Source organism: Lepidochelys kempii, chromosome 4, assembly GCF_965140285.1.
Source record: "Lepidochelys kempii isolate rLepKem1 chromosome 4, rLepKem1.hap1, whole genome shotgun sequence".
In the NCBI taxonomy this organism is placed as follows: domain Eukaryota; kingdom Metazoa; phylum Chordata; order Testudines; family Cheloniidae; genus Lepidochelys; species Lepidochelys kempii.
The window spans coordinates 57,714,416-57,734,799 of NC_136383.1; the positions used below are offsets into that span (position 1 = coordinate 57,714,416).

Sequence of the window (20,384 nt, forward strand, 5' to 3'; positions counted from 1 at the left end):
GACAGCGCACTCAGGGGAGGCGGCGGTGGAGCGGAGGCGAGCTGGGGCGGGGAGCGGTTCCTCTACTCCCCCTCCGTTGCTTCCTGCGCTCCCCCCGCTCACCTCCACTCCGCTGCCTCGTCTGAGAGGGAGCGGGGAGAAGCGGCGTGGTGGTGTGCTTAGGGGAGCAGGCAGAGTGGAAGTGAGCTAGGGTAGGGGAGAAATTCGGCATGCCTGGGGGAGGAGGCGGGGCCGGGTATTTGGGGAAGAGGTGGGGGGGGCACAAAAAAAGCGGGGGCGGCCAAAATTTTTTTTGCTTGGGGTGGCAAAAATCTTTAGGGCCGGCCCTGCTAACGCCAGCCCTGCTTGCGACCCCCCTAATCCTGTCCTGTAACCCCCAGTTTGAGAAACACTGTTCTAGAGAAACAGCCTCTGGTGGAGCACTGATTTTACTTACCTGTCTATATTTTTAATATACCGTTAACTCCTCACTTGAAGTGGTCCCAGTTAACGTTGTTTTGTTGTTACATTGTTGATCAATTAGGGAACATGCTCATTTAAAGTTGTGCAATGCTCCCTTATAATGTCGTTTGGCAGTTGCCTGCTTTGTCCACGGCTTGCAAGAAGAGCAGCCTTTTGAAGCTAGCTGGTGGGGGCTTGGAACCAGGGTGGACCGGCAGCCCCCCATCAGCTCCCTGTTCCCCTACATTCCCTGTTCTCCCTGTGCAGCAGCCGCCCCCCAGGCTATCAATTGCTGGCAGTTCAGCTGTCCCTCCCCCCACTGCCATGTGCTGCTCCTGCCCTCTGCCTTGGAGCTGCTCCCCAAGCCTCCTGCTTGCTGAGCAGGGGGAGAAGAGTGGGGCTAATGTCATGGTGTCCCCCTCCCTCCTGGGTGAGACATTCTGCAATAGGGTGGTACATCTAACTTGGTGCTAAACTAGGTGTGTGGGGGCAGGAGTGGATACAGCACTTGTCTTGCAAAATTCTATCAAGCTGTATTGGTTTCTTATTTAGTGGTTTTGCGTGTTCACACTAGAAATCCAGCTGAGGTTTCTAGTTCCACGAGATGTCTGATGAGTATTATGTTGTCTAATGAGCGCACACAGTCACTGAAGGCTTATGCATCTTTTATGCACCCTGAGTGCAAAACAGAGGATGTTTATATGATGAGAATATCTTATGAACCTTCAGGAAATTATGCACTTTTTGAAAGTTGTGCAATTAAGCCATTTTTCTTTTTTAGTATTAAAGAAAGTGCCATGGTTTTCTAAAAGCAGCTATGTATTTCAGGATTCTGCAATCTAAGAGAAAGCAGAGGGAGGAAAAGTTATCAAACAGACTAGTGAATCATTTGAAGCCTACGTGGCCTGAACCTGAGAGGGGCTTAGTACCCTCAGCAGCCTTTGCTTTAGCCTAAGGGTATGTCTACACAGCAAAGAAAAACACACGGCTGGTCCATGCCAGCCGACTCGAATGTAGGCTATGTGGCTGTTTCATTGCTGTGTAGACTTCCGGGCTTACACTCTAGGATGGGGTGGAAGGGTCCCAGAGTTCGGGCTCATGCTGGAGTTGGAACTTGGGGACCCTCCCACCCCATCCTAGAGTGTAAGCCTGGAAGTCTACACAGCAATGAAACAGCCCCACAGCCTGAGCCAGAGTCAGCTGGCATGAGTCAGCCACAGGTTTTTCTTTGTTTGTAGACATACCGTAAAGATCTAGTTTGGCAACCATGATGAGCTGTTCTCATGAGATTTTTAACCTGAAATGGCAGAAATCTTGACTGACATTATAATGATGATAATTTTAGAGATACCTATAGATAGTAAATACATTTGTATTTGTCCGTTCTCCATAGGGTGATGAGGTGTCCAGTTTTCGACCGGAACACCCAGTCGAAAAGGGATTCTGGCGGCTCCAGTCAGCACTGCTGACTGGGCCATTGACTGTCCAGCTGGCAGGCTCCCTGCTACCCTCCATGCTGCATAGCTCCCGGGAAGCAGCCGGCATGTCCAGGTCCAAGGCTTAGGTGTGGCCAGGGGGATACGCCTGCTTCCCTGCCCTCAGACGCAGCTCCCATTGGCTGGGTCAGGGCTGGGGACGAACTAGCGCGACTCGCGAGCGCTCAGTAGGCAGCTATTGAGGGGTTGTGTGGATGCCTCTCCCGCTGCTGCTGGCCCTCTTCTTCTCCTCGTGCTCCTCCTATAGCTGTGCTCCATCTGTCATCCCATCGCTGGCACCCAGGAGTTCGAGGTATCCCCATCTCTGAGTGCTGGGAATGGGGCTGCTGGAGGAGAGGAGAGGAAAATGAGACGAATCCAGCGCCCAGCCCAGCGTAGCCTCCTCAAGGAGTCGGGGCAGGCCCGGCCCAGCAGCACCATCCCAGCACTGCCTCTGCCCTGGCAGCACTGCCTCCCCAGCCCAGGATAATCCTCCTGTGTCTGCTGCTGGCCCCAGCAGCACTTGACTCTGGGCAATTCCTCCCCCACAGCCCTGCACCCCATCACTTCATCCCTCCCCCATCCCACTCCGCCCTGCCCCTCACACCTACCCATCCCAGCCCTGTACCCCTTACAGTGCTCTACCACCCATCCTCTCCACCTCCCAGAGCTGCCACCCCCATGTCCCTCACCTCCCACAGCCCTGCACGCCATTCACCTCCATATACTGCTGCACTCCCATTTTGTCCCTATACACCCCTGTGCCCCCCACATCCTCATACACCTATACCATACACCATACACATGTAGGTTGGATATTAGGAAAAACTTTTTCACTAGGAGGGTGGTGAAACACTGCAATGCGTTGCCTAGGGAGATGGTGGAATCTCCTTCCTTAGAAGTTTTTAAGGTCAGGCTTGACAAAGCCCTGGCTGGGATGATTTAATTGGGGATGGGTCCTGCTTTTGAGCAGGGGGTTGGACTAGATGACCTACTGAGGTCCCTTCCAACCCTGATATTCTATGATTCTATGATTCTACCCTTCTGCCTCCCCCTGCATCCCCATCCTACCCACATACCCCTCCCATACTCCCTCCTCTCTCCTTCACTGCCCTCTCTCACCCTCACCCTGCTCTCATCCTTGGCCTCTTTCCCTCCCCATCCTCTCTCCTCCACACCCCCCACATCTTTTCCCCTCCAACCCACCCTCCTCCCTTCCTGGGCGGGTGATTTAGGCAGCCCCTGGAAGAGTGGAGTCCTCCTGGGCACCATCATAATCAGACAGAGAAAAAAAAAGGCAATAAAACCAGACAATAAAACTCAGCCAGCAGCCCAGGGCCCAGGCAGAGCAGAGCCCCCTCAGTGCCAGGTGGCCAATCTCTGGCCCCTTCGCTCTGGGTACCAACCTTCACACCGGGCATGGCAGTGCTGCAGCCCCCTGGTCAAGGAACCCATGGGCACGGGAAGTCTCCTGCAGATAGGGTGACCAAGCGTCAGAGGGAGGAGGGATGGAGTGAGTGGGGGACAGGGCCTCAGGAAGGGGTAGGGCTGGAGGCAGGGCATGGGTGTTCGGTTTTCTGGAATTAGAAAGTTGGCAACCCTACTTCTCCATACTCTCAAATTTCAGGAATGGGGTTACTGAGGCCCATCAGGAGTTAATAGATCCTGATTATTTCTAAATGAGAACTCTATAAATATCAAAACAGTTTTTAAAAGTCTTTGTAACTCTTTCACTAGCCACATAGTTGTATATGGTCTCTGTGAAACAGACATTTTAATGATGCTTCCTAGCAGAAGGCTCTCCGTGAAATAGGGAGGAATTCATGGCATGCAGATGCCATTTGAATGTAAAGGCAAACAGGAGACTTTTAAATTTGTTTTAAGGACAGTTCTAGCTTAAAAATATTTTAACAGCAAAAAAGAAAATGGTTTTACTATATTAACCACCGTTCAGATCTCTGGCTATACTTGTCACTGGCTAAACTGTGTATGACACAATAGTGCTTTTGTGATCTGAACCACAAAGAATTTAGGACTCCATTTACTGAAATTAAAAAACTACATATATAGGTGAGAAATCTTGTTTTTATTTCTTTTGCTTGACTGTGCTTTCGTTATTACTTACTTATTACTTATTACAAGATAAATCAGACCAAAACATTGACTTTCCATTTATTCCATAATGAATGGTTGGGCATGTATAAGGTCAGTATGCAGAAAGATGCTGAAGACTGAGTCAGGCACTGGTAGTATGAGGAATGGTTTGAAAACTGGAAATTTGAAGACTGAAGATGCCAGGAGTTAGATTTTTTAACATGCAAAGTGGAACAAAAAGCTACTCTTTGCAGCTTACCTCAGAGGGTATTCTTTTTCCCATTTTCCCTCTCCTATGTCCTCTTATTTGCTTGCTTAAACAAAAATTTGAAACTAGAGAAGTAATACTCAAGACACATCATTCCTTACTTCTTATTAATATGGAAGATGAGCTGGAATGTACTGTAGTTTCATTCTTGCATACTGTGTAACAATAGCAATTTTTAATCATATATTATTTTGTTTTAACCTACATGCTGATAAGATTAATTTGCTACTCTGTATTAAAGGAAACAAATTATAGAACAGCATGATGATTTGATAATACAAAGAAAGCTTTTTAATGGAGATAATAGCCCCTCTAGGAACTGAAATACAATCTGTTCCTGATCTCATTGACACCATTTTTACATCAGTGTAACTTCAATAACTTAACTGTTACTGACTTATTTTTTCCTCTGAGGTACTAAACAAAAATGCTGAGGGGCGGGCGGGGGAGGAGAAATATAGGAGAGTTTAAAAGTTATTACAAGTACATTTTTTCTGTAGACTATTTCAGGGGTTCTCACACTGGGGATCGGGACCGCTCAGGGGGTCGCGAGGTTATCACATGGGAGGTTGCAAGCTGTCAGCCTCCACCCCAAGCCCCGCTTTACATCCAGCATTTATAATGGTGTTAAATATACTTTAAACTGTTTTTAATTTATAAGGGAGGGTCGCACTCAGAGGCTTGCTATGTGAAAGGGGTCACCAGTACAAAAGTTGGAGAACCACTGGACTATTTTAACTTATTTCAGATGAATGTGCACCAGTCAAGTCTACCAATTTCCCATCTATTGCAAAAAGATTTTACTGCCTCTGTACCATTAGAGGAAAACTACAGTGTAATATAAAAGCTATTCTAATCAGCATACCTAATTATAAAGAAGAGTAAATCATTTGAATTTTTTAAATGCATCTTAAATTTGTCAAAGACTAAAAAAAAAATCAAGCAAGAAGCAACATACTTTTAACAGTGTGAGGATGCATGTAGAATAAGATTCTAATTCTTTCTAATTTGTTTTAAGGAAAGTTCTGATTTAAAAAAAAAAGGTATGTATGAATTTAAGGGCTTTGTCTACACAGAGATTTAAGGTTTGGCAAGTTGGGAAATAAATCAGTTGCACGCTCGCTGCTATGCAGTCCTTTCCATGAGGACCCTGCTGCCACACTTTAAAAGTTCTGTAGCATACTTTGACCTGCTGTTTTGGAAACAAAGCAACAAGGAGAGATTGGAAGCAAGGTTCTCACTGCTCACAAGTTTCAACTCAATTATTAACAAAGTTTGTATTGGGAAACTTCTGTATGATATGGTGATGAGTACAATGGAATTGGGGCGGGGGGGAATATAACAAACCGTATAGTGGCTATGAAGGACATTTGTCTCTTAAGAGAGAATGCAGCTACAGCAGCCTTCTATCCTGACTCGCCAACCAAGTGCAAACTCTCATAACACAATTCTTCCATGGAAGCAATTTGGAGGATGGGCCACCTTAATAGAGAAGAAAAAGGGATAGATTTCAATCACATCCGGCAGAAGACAGTGTTACTTCCATTAAAAGTAGCAGACGGTCATCTGTCCAGCCATTAGAACCACATTTCAGTTGCTCCAAATTGATGTTGGAAATGATTTGCTGGCTGAATTTAATAAGTATGTTAGGAGACCTGTTTGGCTATCTTGCATGTGTCCAAAGATATTGTCTTTGTATCATCATTCTGCTTTCTCTACTTATGCAGTTATGTTTTCTTTGCAGGGATAATAGTAATTAGTTCATTAATATTTTATTTTTATTATAGTGACTTGTAAAGACCCTAATCATATTGGAGCTGCATGGTACTGCGTGCTGTACAAATACATAAGACAACATAGTCCCTAGCTATGAAGAGCTTACAATCTAATTTATGACAAATAGTCTCACTTTTGGAATTATGGGATAGAGCAGTTCTTTGGTTGTAGAAGTATTTATTTCTCTTAGCTACCAGTGAACAGCAATTTCTGGTACCACACACCTTGCTTTCTTGTACAGAGGACTTCCTCTAAATTCTGTGATTTAAATTGTTTTAAGCCTGTTTATTGGCTGTCAATAGTACAAACGAAACTTTGAACATTTAGGCCCTAATTATTATTAATAATTATTATTGGTGCTCCAGTCATTAGATCTCCCTTTTAGTCAGACAGTGCATTGCACAGAGTCTGCTCATGTTTGGGAGGACCATCAGTTTGCCCTTCTTGTCTGAGTCTCTATAGTCCTATTCTGGAGACAAGGATGTTAATTTCTGTCCCATTGGGATGTACAGGTTTCCCCTTATGTTTGGTCCTTGTCCTCAAGAGGCCTGGAACCTCTTTGGTTCTTAAGTCTCTGCTAAGGAGTAGATAGGGGAACCCAGGCCCACCCACTCCACTGGTTCCTGCACAGGACCCTTAACCCAGGCAGGCAGAATCAGTGCTCAACAATTCTTCTGCTGTAACTTGAGCTCCTTCCTATCTCCCTTGGTTCTGTAGGCTTCTGCAGCCTGTGGCTCTGGTCATCCCTTCTTTGGATTGTGGTCACTCTGGGACAGTTTCTCACCAACTTTCTGCAGGACCGTCTCCTTGCACCTTGGGTGGCCATCCTGCTCTTCTGTGTCTCAGCTCTTTTATTCTCTCAGCTGCTGTTAGGCTGCTAATCAGCACTGGCTGGCAGTTCCTACATTAACTCCTTGGTTGCCAGGCCCGCGTGGGCTCTATACACCCCATAACACGGTGGAAATAATAGTGCCTTAGGGCCCCAATCGTGGATCAGCTATGATAGCAATCTGATCCATATAGGCATCTATTCCCATTAGGGTTGCCAGGCGTCCGGTTTTTCGACTGGAATGCCCGGTCGAAAAGGGACCCTGGTGGCTCCAGTCAGCACCTCTGACTGGGCCATTAAAAGACCAGTTGGCGGCGCAGCGGGGATAAGGCTGGCTCCCTGTTTACCCTGGCTCTGCACAGCTCCCTGGAAGCAGCCGGCATGTCTGGCCCCTAGGTGCAGGGGCAACCAGGGAAGTTCTGCGTGCTTCCCCCACCCCCAGCGCCATCTCCGCAGCTCCCATGGACTGGGAACCGTGGCCAATGGGAGCTCCGGGGGCGGTGCCTGCAGGTGCAGGCAGCGTATCTCCATATAGGGGCCAGACATGCTGGCCGCTTCCAGGAGAAGCGTGAAGCCGGGGCAGAGGGGGAGCCTGCCTTAACCCTGATGCGCGACCAACCAGGAGCCACCTAAGGTAAGCGCTGCCCAGCTGGAGCCTACACCCTGAGCCCCCTGCCCCAGATCGGAACCCCCTCCTGCACCCTAACTCCCTTCCAGACTACGCACCACCATCACTTGCACCACCTCCCACACCCAAACCCCTATTCCACCCCTGAGCTCACTCCCACACTCCAAACCTCTCAGCCCCAGCTCAGTGCCTCCTCCTGCATCCTAAATCCCTCATCCCCAGTCCCATCTCAGAGTCTGCACCACCAGCTGGAGCCCTCATCCCTTCCTGCACCCCAGCCCTTCTCCCCAGCCCAGTTAAAGTGAGTGAGGGTGGGGGAGAGTGAGCAATGGAGGGAGGGGGGCTGGAGTGGGTGGAGGTGGGGCCTCGGAGCAGGAGCGGGGCTAGGGTGTTTGGTTTTGTGCAATTAGAAAGTTGCCAACCCTAATCCCCATGTAGAGTTCCATTGTACAGTCATTATCACTGTACTTCCATTGTCTACTGCCAGCATGCTCATGGCCGCTATGACGTACAAGCTTACATTCTGATTGCTTAGGGGCTTGATTCAAAGCCCCTTGAAGTTGTTGCAAGTGTTTCCATTTACTACATTGGGCGTAGACCATATGGTAGCAATGGAAGTAAACCTGTATCTCTCATGTTCAATTTCTCTGAATACTGCAAGAGAATTCACTATTGTTCTGTTTTCTTCAGATCTAAGATATATTTTGAACATATCCCATTGCAGTCAATGGAACTTCTATTGACTTCAGTAGGATTTGTACAATCATAAACTTCTGGCAACCTGAGGAAATGGACTGAAGTGAAAGTTACAGTGCTGGGTACCCAGCACATCATCCTTCTGCTTGTGATGGTAGAACCTTCAAAAAGTATAAGTTCTCTAAATAACTGTAGATCACTTTGTGAAGTTCTAGGGCCATATCCTCTCCTGTCCCTCGGGAGTACTTTTTGCACTCTCCCAATGCTGAGCCTGCCAAAAGCTCAAAAGAACTGTTGGAGAAGGTGGGGATCTTATTGGCATCTGGGAGCCCAAGCAAATCCCATTGCCAGCAGATCGAGGGACGTGATCATTCCCCTCTATTCGACATTGGTGAGGCCTCATCTGGAGTACTGTGTCCAGTTTTGGGCCCCACACTACAAGAAGGATGTGGAAAAATTGGAAAGAGTCCAGCGGAGGGCAACAAAAATGATTAGGGGACTGGAATACATGACTTATGAAGAGAGGCTGAGGGAACTGGGATTGTTTAGTCTACAGAAGAGAAGAATGAGGGGGGATTTGATAGCTGCTTTCAACTACCTGAAAGGGGGTTCCAAAGAGGATGGATCTAGACTGTTCGCAGTGGTAGCTGATGACAGAACAAGGAGTAATGGTCTGAAGTTGCAGTGAGGGAGGTTTAGGTTGGATATTAGGAAAAACTTTTTCACTAGGAGGGTGGTGAAACACTGGAATGCGTTACCTGGGGAGGTGATGGAATCTCCTTCCTTAGAAGTCTTTAAGGTCAGGCTTGACAAAGCCCTGGCAGGGATGATTTAGTTGGGGATTGGTCCTGCTTTGAGCAGGGGGTTGGACTAGATGACTGTATATCAATGATGAGATAGAATGTAAAGAAATAAGAAGCGATGAAATGGATATGACTGAGTCTGTCTGGGCAATAATTAAATTGGGGAAGAAAACTATTAGAGCCTCCCCTAGGATAGTGCTTGGGGTGTGCTATAGACCACCGGGATCTAATTTGGATATGGATAGAGCCCTTTTTAATGTTTTTAATAAAGTAAATACTAATGGAAACTGTGTGATCATGGGAGACTTTAACTTCCCAGATATAGACTGGAGGATGAGTGCTAGTAATAATAATAGGGCTCAGATTTTCCTAGATGCGATAGCTGATGGATTCCTTCAACAAGTAGTTGCTGAACCGACTAGAGGGGATGCCATTTTAGATCTGGTCTTGGCGAGTAATGAGGATCTCATAGAGGAAATGGTTGTAGGGGATAATCTTGGCTCAAGTGATCATGAGCTAATTCAGTTCAAACTGAATGGAAGGATTAACAAAAATAAATCTGCAACTAGGGTTTTTGATTTCAAAAGGGCTGACTTTCAAAAATTAAGGAAATTAGTTAGGGAAGTGGATTGGACTGAAGAATTTATGGGTTTAAAGGTAGAGGAGGCCTGGGATTATTTTAAATTAAAGCTGCAGAAGCTATCGGAAGCCTGCATCCCAAGAAAGGGGAAAAAATTCATAGGCAGGAGTTGTAGACCAAGCTGGATGAGCAAGCATCTTAGAGAGGTAATTAAGAAAAAGCAGAAAGCATATAGGGAGTGGAAGAAGGGAGGGATCAGTAAGGAAAGCTACCTTATTGAGGTCAGAATATGTAGGGATAAAGTGAGACAGGCTAAAAGTCAAGTAGAGTTGGACCTTGCAAAGGGAATTAAAACCAATAGTAAAAGGTTCTATAGTCATATAAATAGGAAAAAAACAAAGAAAGAAGAAGTGGGACCGCTAAAAACTGAGGATGGAGTGGAGGTCAAGGATAATCTAGGCATGGCCCAATATCTAAACAAATACTTTGCCTCAGTCTTTAATAAGACTAAAGAGGATCTTAGGGATAATGGTAGCATGATAAATGGGAATGAGGATATGGAGGTAGACATCACCATATCTGAGGTAGAAGCGAAACTCAAACAGCTTAATGGGGCTAAATCGGGGGGCCCAGATAATCTTCATCCAAGAATATTAAAAGAATTGGCACAAGAAATTGCAAGCCCATTAGCAAGAATTTTTAATGAATCTGTAAATTCAGGGGTTGTACCATATGATTGGAGAATTGCTAACATAGTTCCTATTTTTAAGAAAGGGAAAAAAAGTGATCCAAGTAATTATAGGCCTGTTAGTTTGACATCTGTAGTATGCAAGGTCTTGGAAAAAATTTTGAAGGAGAAGGTAGTTAAGGACATTGAAGTCAATGGTAAATGGGACAAAATACAACATGGTTTTACAAAAGGTAGATCGTGCCAAACCAACCTGATTTCCTTCTTTGAGAGAGTAACAGATTTTTTAGATAAAGGAAACGCAGTGGATCTAATTTATTTAGATTTTAGTAAGGCGTTTGATACTGTGCCACATGGGGAATTATTAGTTAAATTGGATAAGATGGGCATCAATAGGAAAATTGAAAGGTGGATAGGGAATTGGTTAAAGGGGAGACTACAACGGGTCCTACTGAAAGGTGAACTGTCAAGTTGGAGGGAGGTTACCAGTGGAGTTCCTCAAGGATCAGTTTTGGGACCAATCTTATTTAATCTTTTTATTACTGACCTGGGCACAAAAAGTGGGAGTGTGCTAATAAAGTTTGCAGATGATACAAAGCTGGGAGGTATTGCTAATTTAGAGAAGGACAGGGATACCCTACAGGAGGATCTGGATGACCTTGTAAACTGGAGTAATAGGAATAGGATGAAATTTAATAGTGAGAAGTGTAAGGTCATGCATTTAGGGATTAATAACAAGAATTTTAGTTATAAGCTAGGGACGCATCAACTAGAAGTAACGGAGGAGGAAAAGGACCTTGGAGTATTGGTTGATTATAGGTTGACTATGAGCTGCCAATGTGATATGGCTGTGAAAAAAGCTAATGTCGTCTTGGGATGCATCAGGAGAGGTATTTCCAGTAGGGATAAGGAGGTTTTAGTACCGTTATATAAGGCACTGGTGAGACCTCACCTGGAATACTGTGTGCAGTTCTGGTCTCCCATGTTTAAGAAGGATGAATTCAAACTGGAACAGGTACAGAGAAGGGCTACTAGGATGATCCGAGGAATGGAAAACTTGTCTTATGAAAGGAGACTCAGGGAGCTTGGCTTGTTTAGCCTAACTAAAAGAAGGTTGAGGGGAGATATGATTGCTCTCTATAAATATATCAGAGGGATAAATACCAGAGAGGGAGAGGAATTATTTAAACTCAATACCAATGTGGACACAAGAACAAATGGATATAAACTGGCCACTAGGAAATTTAGATTAGAAATTAGACGAAGGTTTCTAACCATCAGAGGAGTGAAGTTTTGGAATAGCCTTCCGAGGGAAGTAGTGGGGGCAAAAGATCTATCTTGCTTTAAGATTAAACTCGATAAGTTTATGGAGGAGATGGTATGATGGGATAACATGGTTTTGGTAATTAAATATTCATGGTAAATAGGCCCAATGGCCTGTGATGGGTTTTTAGATGGGGTAAGATCCAAGTTACCCGGGAAAGAATTTTCTGTAGTATCTGGCTGATGAATCTTGCCCATATGCTCAGGGTTTAGCTGATCGCCATATTTGGGGTCGGGAAGGAATTTTCCTCCAGGGCAGATTGGAAGGCCCTGGAGGTTTTTCGCCTTCCTCTGTAGCATGGGGCACGGGTCACTTGCTGGAGGATTCTCTGCTCCTTGAGGTCTTCAAACTACAATTTGAGGACTTCAATAGCACAGATATAGGTGTGAGGTCTTTTTTAGGAGTGGTGGGTGAAATTCTGTGGCCTGCATTGTGCAGGAGGTCAGACTAGATGATCATAATGGTCCCTTCTGACCTAAATATCTATGAATCTATGAATCTATGAAACCTCCTGAGGTCCCTTCCAACCCTGATATTCTATGATTCTATGATGCTTTTATATTTTTATAAAGACAGAAATACAGTAAGGATACTTGTGGCCCAAGCTCATCTAGCCCTGTTCCAAGATTCTGCCCCTTTAAGCTCAATGAAAGCTAGCTCAGCTAGACAGAGATGCTGCAATCACACCTCCCAGTTGTGGTTTAGTCACACCCTGTAAGCTTATATCTCTATGTATGTAATGTAAATGTAAGCTTAAAATGTAAGCTTATATCTCTATCAGAAGAGGAGAAACCTGGAGGAAGGCTCTTTTGCAAATGGAGCAAGGCTGGAAAATCTTGCAACCTAGGAACTAGGGCTCTAGGCAAGCCCCTAGGAGGAGCGAGGAAACCCTGTGTCAAGGGATAAAAATTTATTAGGTGTATCCTCTAGAAGAAGGGCTGTAAAGAACCCTGCAACAAAGTGGAAGTGTTGTATTAGGAGTGGCGGGGCCGGGGGGGAGGATTGAGCAGGGGGAGAATAGGCTGCAGAGGACCTAAAGAACTGTGTGTTGTTTGTTTGGTGTTAGTAAATCAAATTCCCCAAAATGTGGAATTTTTTTGAACATGTGAGTATGTGTTTGTCTGAGAGGGAAGCTGGGGTTACTGAGGTGCTGTGCTGTAGCATAGCCTGTACTGGACAACACTCTGCAACATTCAGGCTTTTAGGAAAAATCAGTGCTGTGAACTCCCCTTCAAGAATGTTATCTAGCGTCTAAATTCCCTGCATGCCAATATTATGAATCTGGAGCAGTCTCCTCATAATAGTTTTATGTTTTCCTCTCCTTAAAGTAGATTTCTTTCTAAGTCTGATGTAACTTATTTCCACACATCTTCTAGCTTTATATGTTTACCACAGCAAATATAGTTGCCTTGTGCCATCTCATCATGGCTAGCTGGGACATCCAGAACATAATTCTAAAATTTTTGTTTTCTTAAAAAAATATCTTGCAGGTCACCTTTAAATAGCTCTCTAAATTTAGTTAATTTTCTCCTCATCAAGCAGTTTCTCTAAGAAATTCTCTGTCTGGTATTCTCACAATTCGTGATACTAGTTGCTACTTGATTTTTTTTTTCCTTTAGAGTATCCTACAAATTCAGAGCTAATCAGTGAATATGAGCAGTTTAGATAATTTTTGCTAATATAAATTTCCTTAATTTATCCAGGTTAAATTGCAACTGCCATCACGATGTCTGATCCCTATAGTGTTTAAATCCATCTGATCCCTATAGTGTAGTTTCTTGCAGTCCTCCTTAGTTTTTTATTAACCAAAACACTTTTGAGTCTTCCGGAATCTGTAAAAAGGGTTTAAGTGACAATTATATGACAATTATACGTATACTCTCTTGCATAATTAGTGAAACAAATAGGTGTAAAACGTAATGAGTACATTTAGACTTTACAGTTTGCTTTTCAACAAGCATAGCAGAAGCTGCTAGGGCATCAGGGATTCATCAAAGCTTTCAGTGCATCATCAGTGTAGTGTAGAATAGATGCATCTCAATGCCAATGCATCCATGCAGCCAGGTAGGGGGTGGAAATGCAGGACTTACTAGTTATAAATGAAACAACAAGTAGTCTTTGTGGCACTTAGAGACTGACAAATTTATTTGGGCATAAGCTTTCGTGGGCTAAAACCCACTTCATCAGATGCATGGAGTGGAAAATACAGGAGCAGGTATAAATACATGAAAAGATGTGAGTTGCCTTACCAAGTGTGAGGTCAGTCTAATGAGACTATTCAATTGACAGCAGGATACCAAGATTTTCCTAATTTCCCCTATACTAATTTTCCCCTACTGTTACTCACACCTTCTTGTCAACTGTCTGAAATGGGCCACTCTCATTACCACTTCAAAAGTTATTTTTCGTCCCTTGGTATCCTGCTGTCAATTGAATTGTCTCGTTAGACTGACCTCACACTTGGTAAGGGTTTCTGGGCTGCTGCAGCCCCTTGTCTATCAGTTGTGTTAATATGCCAGCTGTGTATGGTGCCTGTAAGCCTATCCAGGGGCCTATGACAGCAGTTGATTAAAAAGACTCAGAAACAGCTTATTTAAAAACAAAGCATTGTTTATTCACTCAAAGATACATAGCATGCAAAACAAAGGGATATAATAATAAATGCCTCTGTTAGGATATAGATATTCAGGCCTGTCTGTAAAGGCCTATACTTTAAGAATTTAGGTATATGTTTATCATTTAGCTAGTTATAGAGGTATAAAAGAAAGAATTAAAATCACTGTCTGCCTGTGTAAGGGCCTTCTTTTACTGTGACAGTCTGAGGCCCTGTTCTTAAGCTAAGGCCTTTTGCTAAACAGTGGGAGCAGCCATAAGCTGGAAAGCGTACGGTCATGTCCTCACACACTTACAAACCAGTCTTACTGAAATAAGGCAATCTGGGGCTGTTAGAAAGGTGAGCCGATCTATTACCTCCAGATAAAGAAAAGAGCCTCGAAGATGTAAAAGGAAATTTAGTTTGATAGTTTCCTGTTTGGTAAGAACTCACTTATCAATAGACATAGTTAAAAAAACCCTATGTCTTTATAGATGTAGTTGTAAAATCCTCACTTCTGTATTGTTTTGTCATTATAGTTCCCACTTTGCTATTGTTTATTTGCATGGTCTCTGTCTGGTTCTGTGATTGTTTTTGTCTGCTGTATAATTAATTTTGCTGGGGATAAACTAATTAAAGTGTTGGAATATAATTGGTTAGCTAATCATGTTACAATATATTAGGATTGGTTAGGTAAATTTCAGTTAAATGATTGGTTAAGGTATAGCTAAGAATATTACTATGTAAATTGGGGCAAACGGGAAGTAAATTGGGATTTGAAAATAAGGAAAAAGGAACTTGGATTTAAGCTTGCTGGAAGTTCACCCCAATAAACATCGATAACAGCTTCTATGAATGTTTCCCTATGTTTTCATCTTTTCTTACAAGCTTTGGTAAATTCCACAGAGTCCAGTTGCCTCCATCTCTGGCTGGGGGAGACAGTCAGCTCCTGCAGCCTGCACTCAGTGTCTCTCTGTCAGAGATGCCCTTCCATCCTCTACCTCTGGCTGGTCAACCCTCTTCCTTTTTCCTGGAGGTTTTTTATAACTGTTTATGACATTTTTGACATCTAGGCTTTCACCTTTGGCAAACCAGCCAAGTATAATTCTGTCTGGCACCTTGAAAATAGCATCTTCCAATTAATGGCCCAGCTTTGGTATCTTAACTCTCTTGAAATAGTTTACCCCCGTATATTTTATCTTCACCATTGTTTTGTTTCTTGTTTGTTTCTCTGCCTAACAGCCTCCTTTAATTTAACGCCAGGCAGACAGGCAGGCTCGTATCAAGCAGGTAAATTGAGCCATATATGATATTCATAAAAAATAATGCAAATAACTGTCTCATTCACCGCATTATGTTTAGATTTTTTTTCTGCTTAGGAAGTTCTGAGGTTTGGAAAAGTAAGCAGAAAACAGACCCTGCAAAATCTCTAAGCCTGGGAAGATTTGAATAGCGAAATACTCAGCTAGCTGAGAGCCCTGCACAAGGCATTAGGACCATTAATTAACCAAATTAATTATTCACATCACTTGTTTGCTTGCTTAGGAAAAAAGTCTACTACCGTAAATCATAAACTGTTTTTGTCAGGTCACAGTCAATCTGTGCTGTGGGCAATATCTGTAAATCCTAAAGTATTTCTCTTAGGGTATGTCTACACAACGAAATTAGGTCGAATTTATAGAAGTCGGTTTTTTTGAAATCGGTTTTATATATTCGAGTGTGTGTGTCCCCACAGAAAATGCTCTAAGTGCATTAAGTGCATTAACTCGGCGGAGCGCTTCCACAGTACCGAGGCAAGCGTCGACTTCTGGAGCGTTGCACTGTGGGTAGCTATCCCACAGTTTCCGCAGTCTCCGCTGCCCATTGGAATTCTGGGTTGATATCCCAATGCCTGATGGGGCTAAAACATTGTCGCGGGTGGTTCTGGGTACATATCGTCAGGACCCCGTTCCCACCCTCCCTCCCCCCATGAAAGCAAGGGCAGACAATCATTTCGCGCCTTTTTTGTCTGCTGCCAGCCAAAGATGTAAAGGATCGATGGAGTGGGTCAGAACAAGAAATAGACCAGATTTGTTTTGGACTCATTTTCCTCCTCCCCTGTCTAGATCACACTGCAGTCAGTCACAGAGAAGGCGCAGCGAGGTTAATCTAGCCATGTATCAATCAGAGGCCAGGCTAACCTCCTTGTTCCAATAAGAACGATAACTTTGGTGCACCATTTCTTATTGGAACCCTCCGTGCAGTCCTGCCTGAAATACTCCTTGATGTACAGGCACACCCTTTGTTGATTTTAGCTCCCTGAAGCCAACCCTGTAAGCCGTGTCGTCAGTCGCCCCTCCCTCCGTCAGAGCAACGGCAGACAATCGTTCCGCTCCTTCTTTCTGTGCGGACGCCATACCAAGGCAAGCATGGAGGCCGCTGAGCTCATTTTGGCAATTAGGAGCACATCAACCACCACACGCATTATCCAGCAGTATATGCAGCACCAGAACATGGCAACGCGATACCGGGCGAGGAGGCGACGTCAGCGCGGTCCCGTGAGTGATCAGGACATGGACACAGATTTCTCTGAAAGCATGGGCCCTGCCAATGCATGCATCATGGTGCTAATGGGGCAGGTTCATGCTGTGGAACGCCGATTCTGGGCTCGGGAAACAAGCACAGACTGGTGGGACCGCATAGTGTTGCAGGTCTGGGACGATTCCCAGTGGCTGCGAAACTTTCGCATGCATAAGGGCACTTTCATGGAACTTTGTGACTTGCTTTCCCCTGCCCTGAAGCGCATGAATACCAGGATGAGAGCAGCCCTCACAGTTGAGAAGCGAGTGGCGATAGCCCTGTGGAAGCTTGCAACGCCAGACAGCTACCGGTCAGTTGGGAATCAATTTGGAGTGGGCAAATCTACTGTGGGGGCTGCTGTGATGCAAGTAGCTCATGCAATCAAAGATCTGCTGATATCAAGGGTAGTGACCCTGGGAAATGTGCAGGTCATAGTGGATGGCTTTGCTGCAATGGGATTCCCTAACTGTGGTGGGGCTATAGACGGAACCCATATCCCTATCTTGGCACCAGAGCACCAAGCCGGCGAGTACATAAACCGCAAGGGGTACTTTTCGATAGTGCTGCAAGCTCTGGTGGATCACAAGGGACGTTTCACCAACATCAACGTGGGATGGCCGGGAAAGGTGCATGACGCTCGCATCTTCAGGAACTCTGGTCTGTTTCAAAAGCTGCAGGAAGGGACTTTCTTCCCAGACCAGAAAATAACTGTTGGGGATGTTGAAATGCCTATATGTATCCTTGGGGACCCAGCCTACCCCTTAATGCCCTGGCTCATGAAGCCGTACACAGGCAGCCTGGACAGTAGTCAGGAGCTGTTCAACTACAGGCTGAGCAAGTGCAGAATGGTGGTAGAATGTGCATTTGGACGTTTAAAGGCGCGCTGGCGCAGTTTACTGACTCGCTTAGACCTCAGCGAAACCAATATTCCCACTGTTATTACTGCTTGCTGTGTGCTCCACAATATCTGTGAGAGTAAGGGGGAGACGTTTATGGCGGGGTGGGAGATTGAGGCAAATCGCCTGGCTGCTGGTTACGCGCAGCCAGACACCAGGGCGGTTAGAAGAGCTCAGGAGGGCGCGGCACGCATCAGAGAAGCTTTGAAAACCAGTTTCATGACTGGCCAGGCTACAGTGTGAAAGTTCTGTTTGTTTCTCCCTGATGAAACCCCCCGCCCCTTGGTTCACTCTACTTCCCTGTAAGCTAACCACCCTCCCCTCCTCCCTTCGATCACTGCTTGCAGAGGCAATAAAGTCATTGCTGCTTCACAGTCATGCATTCGTTATTCATTCATCACACAAATAGGGGGATGACTACCAAGGTATCCCAGGAGGGGTGGTGGAGGAGGGAAGGAAAATGCCACACAGCACATTAAGCACAGCACTTTAAAAGTTTACAACTTTAAAATTTATTGAATGACAGCCTTCTTTTTTTTGGGCAATCCTCTGTTGTGGAGTGGCTGGTTGGCCGGAGGCCCCCCCACCGCGTTCTTGGGCGTCTGGGTGTGGAGGCTATGGAACTTGGGGAGGAGGGCGGTTGGTTACAGAGGGGCAGCAGTGGCAGTCTGTGCTCCAGCTGCCTTTGCTGCAGCTCAACCATACACTGGAGCATTCTGGTTTGGTCCTGCAGCAGCCTCAGCATTGAATCCTGCCTTCTCTCATCACGCTGCCGCCACATTTGAGCTTCAGCCCTGTCTTCTGCCCGCCACTTACTCTCTTCAGCCCGCCACTTACTCTCTTCAGCCCTCCACCTCTCCTCCCGGTCATTTTGTGCTTTCCTGCACTCTGACATTATTTGCCTCCACGCATTCGTCTGTGCTCTGTCAGTGTGGGAGGACAGCATTAGCTCGGAGAACATTTCATCTCGAGTGCGTTTTTTTTTTCTTTCTAAGCTTCACTAGCCTCTGGGAAGGAGAAGATCCTGTGATCATTGAAACACATCCAGCTGGTGGAGAAAAAAAAAGGGACAGCGGTATTTAAAAAGACACATTTTATAAAACAGTCGCTACACTCTTTCAGGGTAAACCTTGCTGTTAACATTACATACATAGCACATGTGCTTTCGTTACAAGGTCGCATTTTGCCTCCTCCCACCGCGTGACTACCCCCTCAACCCTCCCCCCTCCCCGTGGCTAACAGCGGGGAACATTTCTGTTCAGCCACAGGCAAACAGCACAGCAGGAATGTGTCCCTGAAGAAAAGCACCCTATTTCAACCAGGTGACCATGAATTATATCTCACTCTCCTGAGGATAACACAGAGAGAGAAAGAACAGATTTTGGTTGAATGCCAGCAAACATACACTGCAATGCTTTGTTCTACAGTGATTCCCGAGTATGTGTTACTGGCCTGGAGTGATAAAAGTGTCCTACCATGAAGGACGAAATAAGGCTGCCCTCCCCAGAAACCTTTTGCAAAGGCTTTAGGACTACATCTAGGAGAACCGCAAATGCCAGGGCAAAGTAATCCTTTCACATGCTTGCTTTTAAACCATGTATAGCATTTTAAAAGGTACACTCACCAGAGGTCCCTTCTCCGCCTGCTGGGTCCAGGAGGCAGCCTTGGGTGGGTTCGGGGGGTACTGGCTCCAGGTCTAGGGTGAGAAACAGTTCCTGGCTGTCGGGAAAACCGGTTTCTCCGCTTGCTTGCTGTGAGCCATCTACAACCTCCTCCTCCTCCTCATCTTCTTCGTCCCCAAAACCTGCTTCCGTATTGCCTCCATCTCCATTGAAGGAGTCAAACAACACGGCTGGGGTAGTGGTGGCTGAACCCCCTAAAATGGCATGCAGCTCATCATAGAAGCGGCATGTTTGGGGCTCTGACCCAGAGCGGCTGTTCGCCTCTCTGGTTTTCTGGTAGGCTTGCCTCAGCTCCTTCAGTTTCACGCGGCACTGCTTCGTGTCCCTGTTATGGCCTCTGTCCTTCATGCCCTGGGAGATTTTCACAAAGGTTTTGGCATTTCGAAAACTGGAACGGAGTTCTGATAGCACGGATTCCTCTCCCCAAACAGCGATCAGATCCCGTACCTCCCGTTCGGTCCATGCTGGAGCTCTTTTGCGATTCTGGGACTCCATCATGGTCACCTGTGCTGATGAGCTCTGCATGGTCACCTGCAGCTTGCCACGCTGGCCAAACAGGAAATGAGATTCAAAAGTTCGCGGTTCTTTTCCTGTCTACCTGGCCAGTGCATCTGAGTTGAGAGTGCTGTCCAGAGCGGTCAGAATGGAGCACTCTGGGATAGCTCCCGGAGGCCAATAACATCGAATTGTGTCCACAGTACCCCAAATTCGAGCTGGGAACGTCGATTTAAGCGCTAATCCACTTGTCAGGGGTGGAGTAAGGAAATCGATTTTAAGAGCCCTTTAAGTCGAATTAAAGGGCTTCACTGTGTGGACGGGTGCAGGTTTAAATCGATTTAACACTGCTAAATTCGACCTAAAGTCCTAGTGTAGACCAGGGCTTAGAATCTATGCCATCCTAGGCATCTTCCATTCCCCTTGAATTCAGTGGAAGTTGAAGTACTCAGTAGCTCCCAAGGCTAAATTGACTTTCAGTCTGTTCTATGGATAATATATGAAGTTTATAAATCATTATAAATTGTTTGCTTTGATCTGTGCTATTCTTTGGGTAA

At 45.4% G+C, this 20,384-nt stretch overlaps 1 protein-coding gene across 1 annotated transcript; it reads right to left on the minus strand.

The window, feature by feature from the left end:
- Nucleotides 1-18,037: 18,037 nt before the first annotated feature.
- LOC140909967 (myb/SANT-like DNA-binding domain-containing protein 7) lies at nt 18,038-20,125 on the minus strand. The gene is made up of 2 exons (XM_073340064.1): nt 19,275-20,125; nt 18,038-18,698 (listed from the first exon to the last, which is right to left on the minus strand). The coding sequence occupies exons 1-2, from the start codon at nt 19,855-19,857 to the stop codon at nt 18,613-18,615; spliced, it is 669 nt and encodes a 222-aa protein (XP_073196165.1). The 5' UTR covers nt 19,858-20,125; the 3' UTR covers nt 18,038-18,612.
- Nucleotides 20,126-20,384: the final 259 nt, after the last annotated feature.

What these genes read in the sequence shown, in the direction of transcription:
- LOC140909967 (XM_073340064.1), bottom strand. Translation starts at nt 19,857, where the DNA reads ATGCAGAGCTCATCAGCACAGGTGACCATGATGGAGTCCCAGAATCGC. An exon ending in AGGCGGAGAAGGGACCTCTG is followed by an intron (nt 18,699 to 19,274) that starts GTGAGTGTACCT and finishes TTTCTCCACCAG; the next exon opens with CTGGATGTGTTTCAATGATC.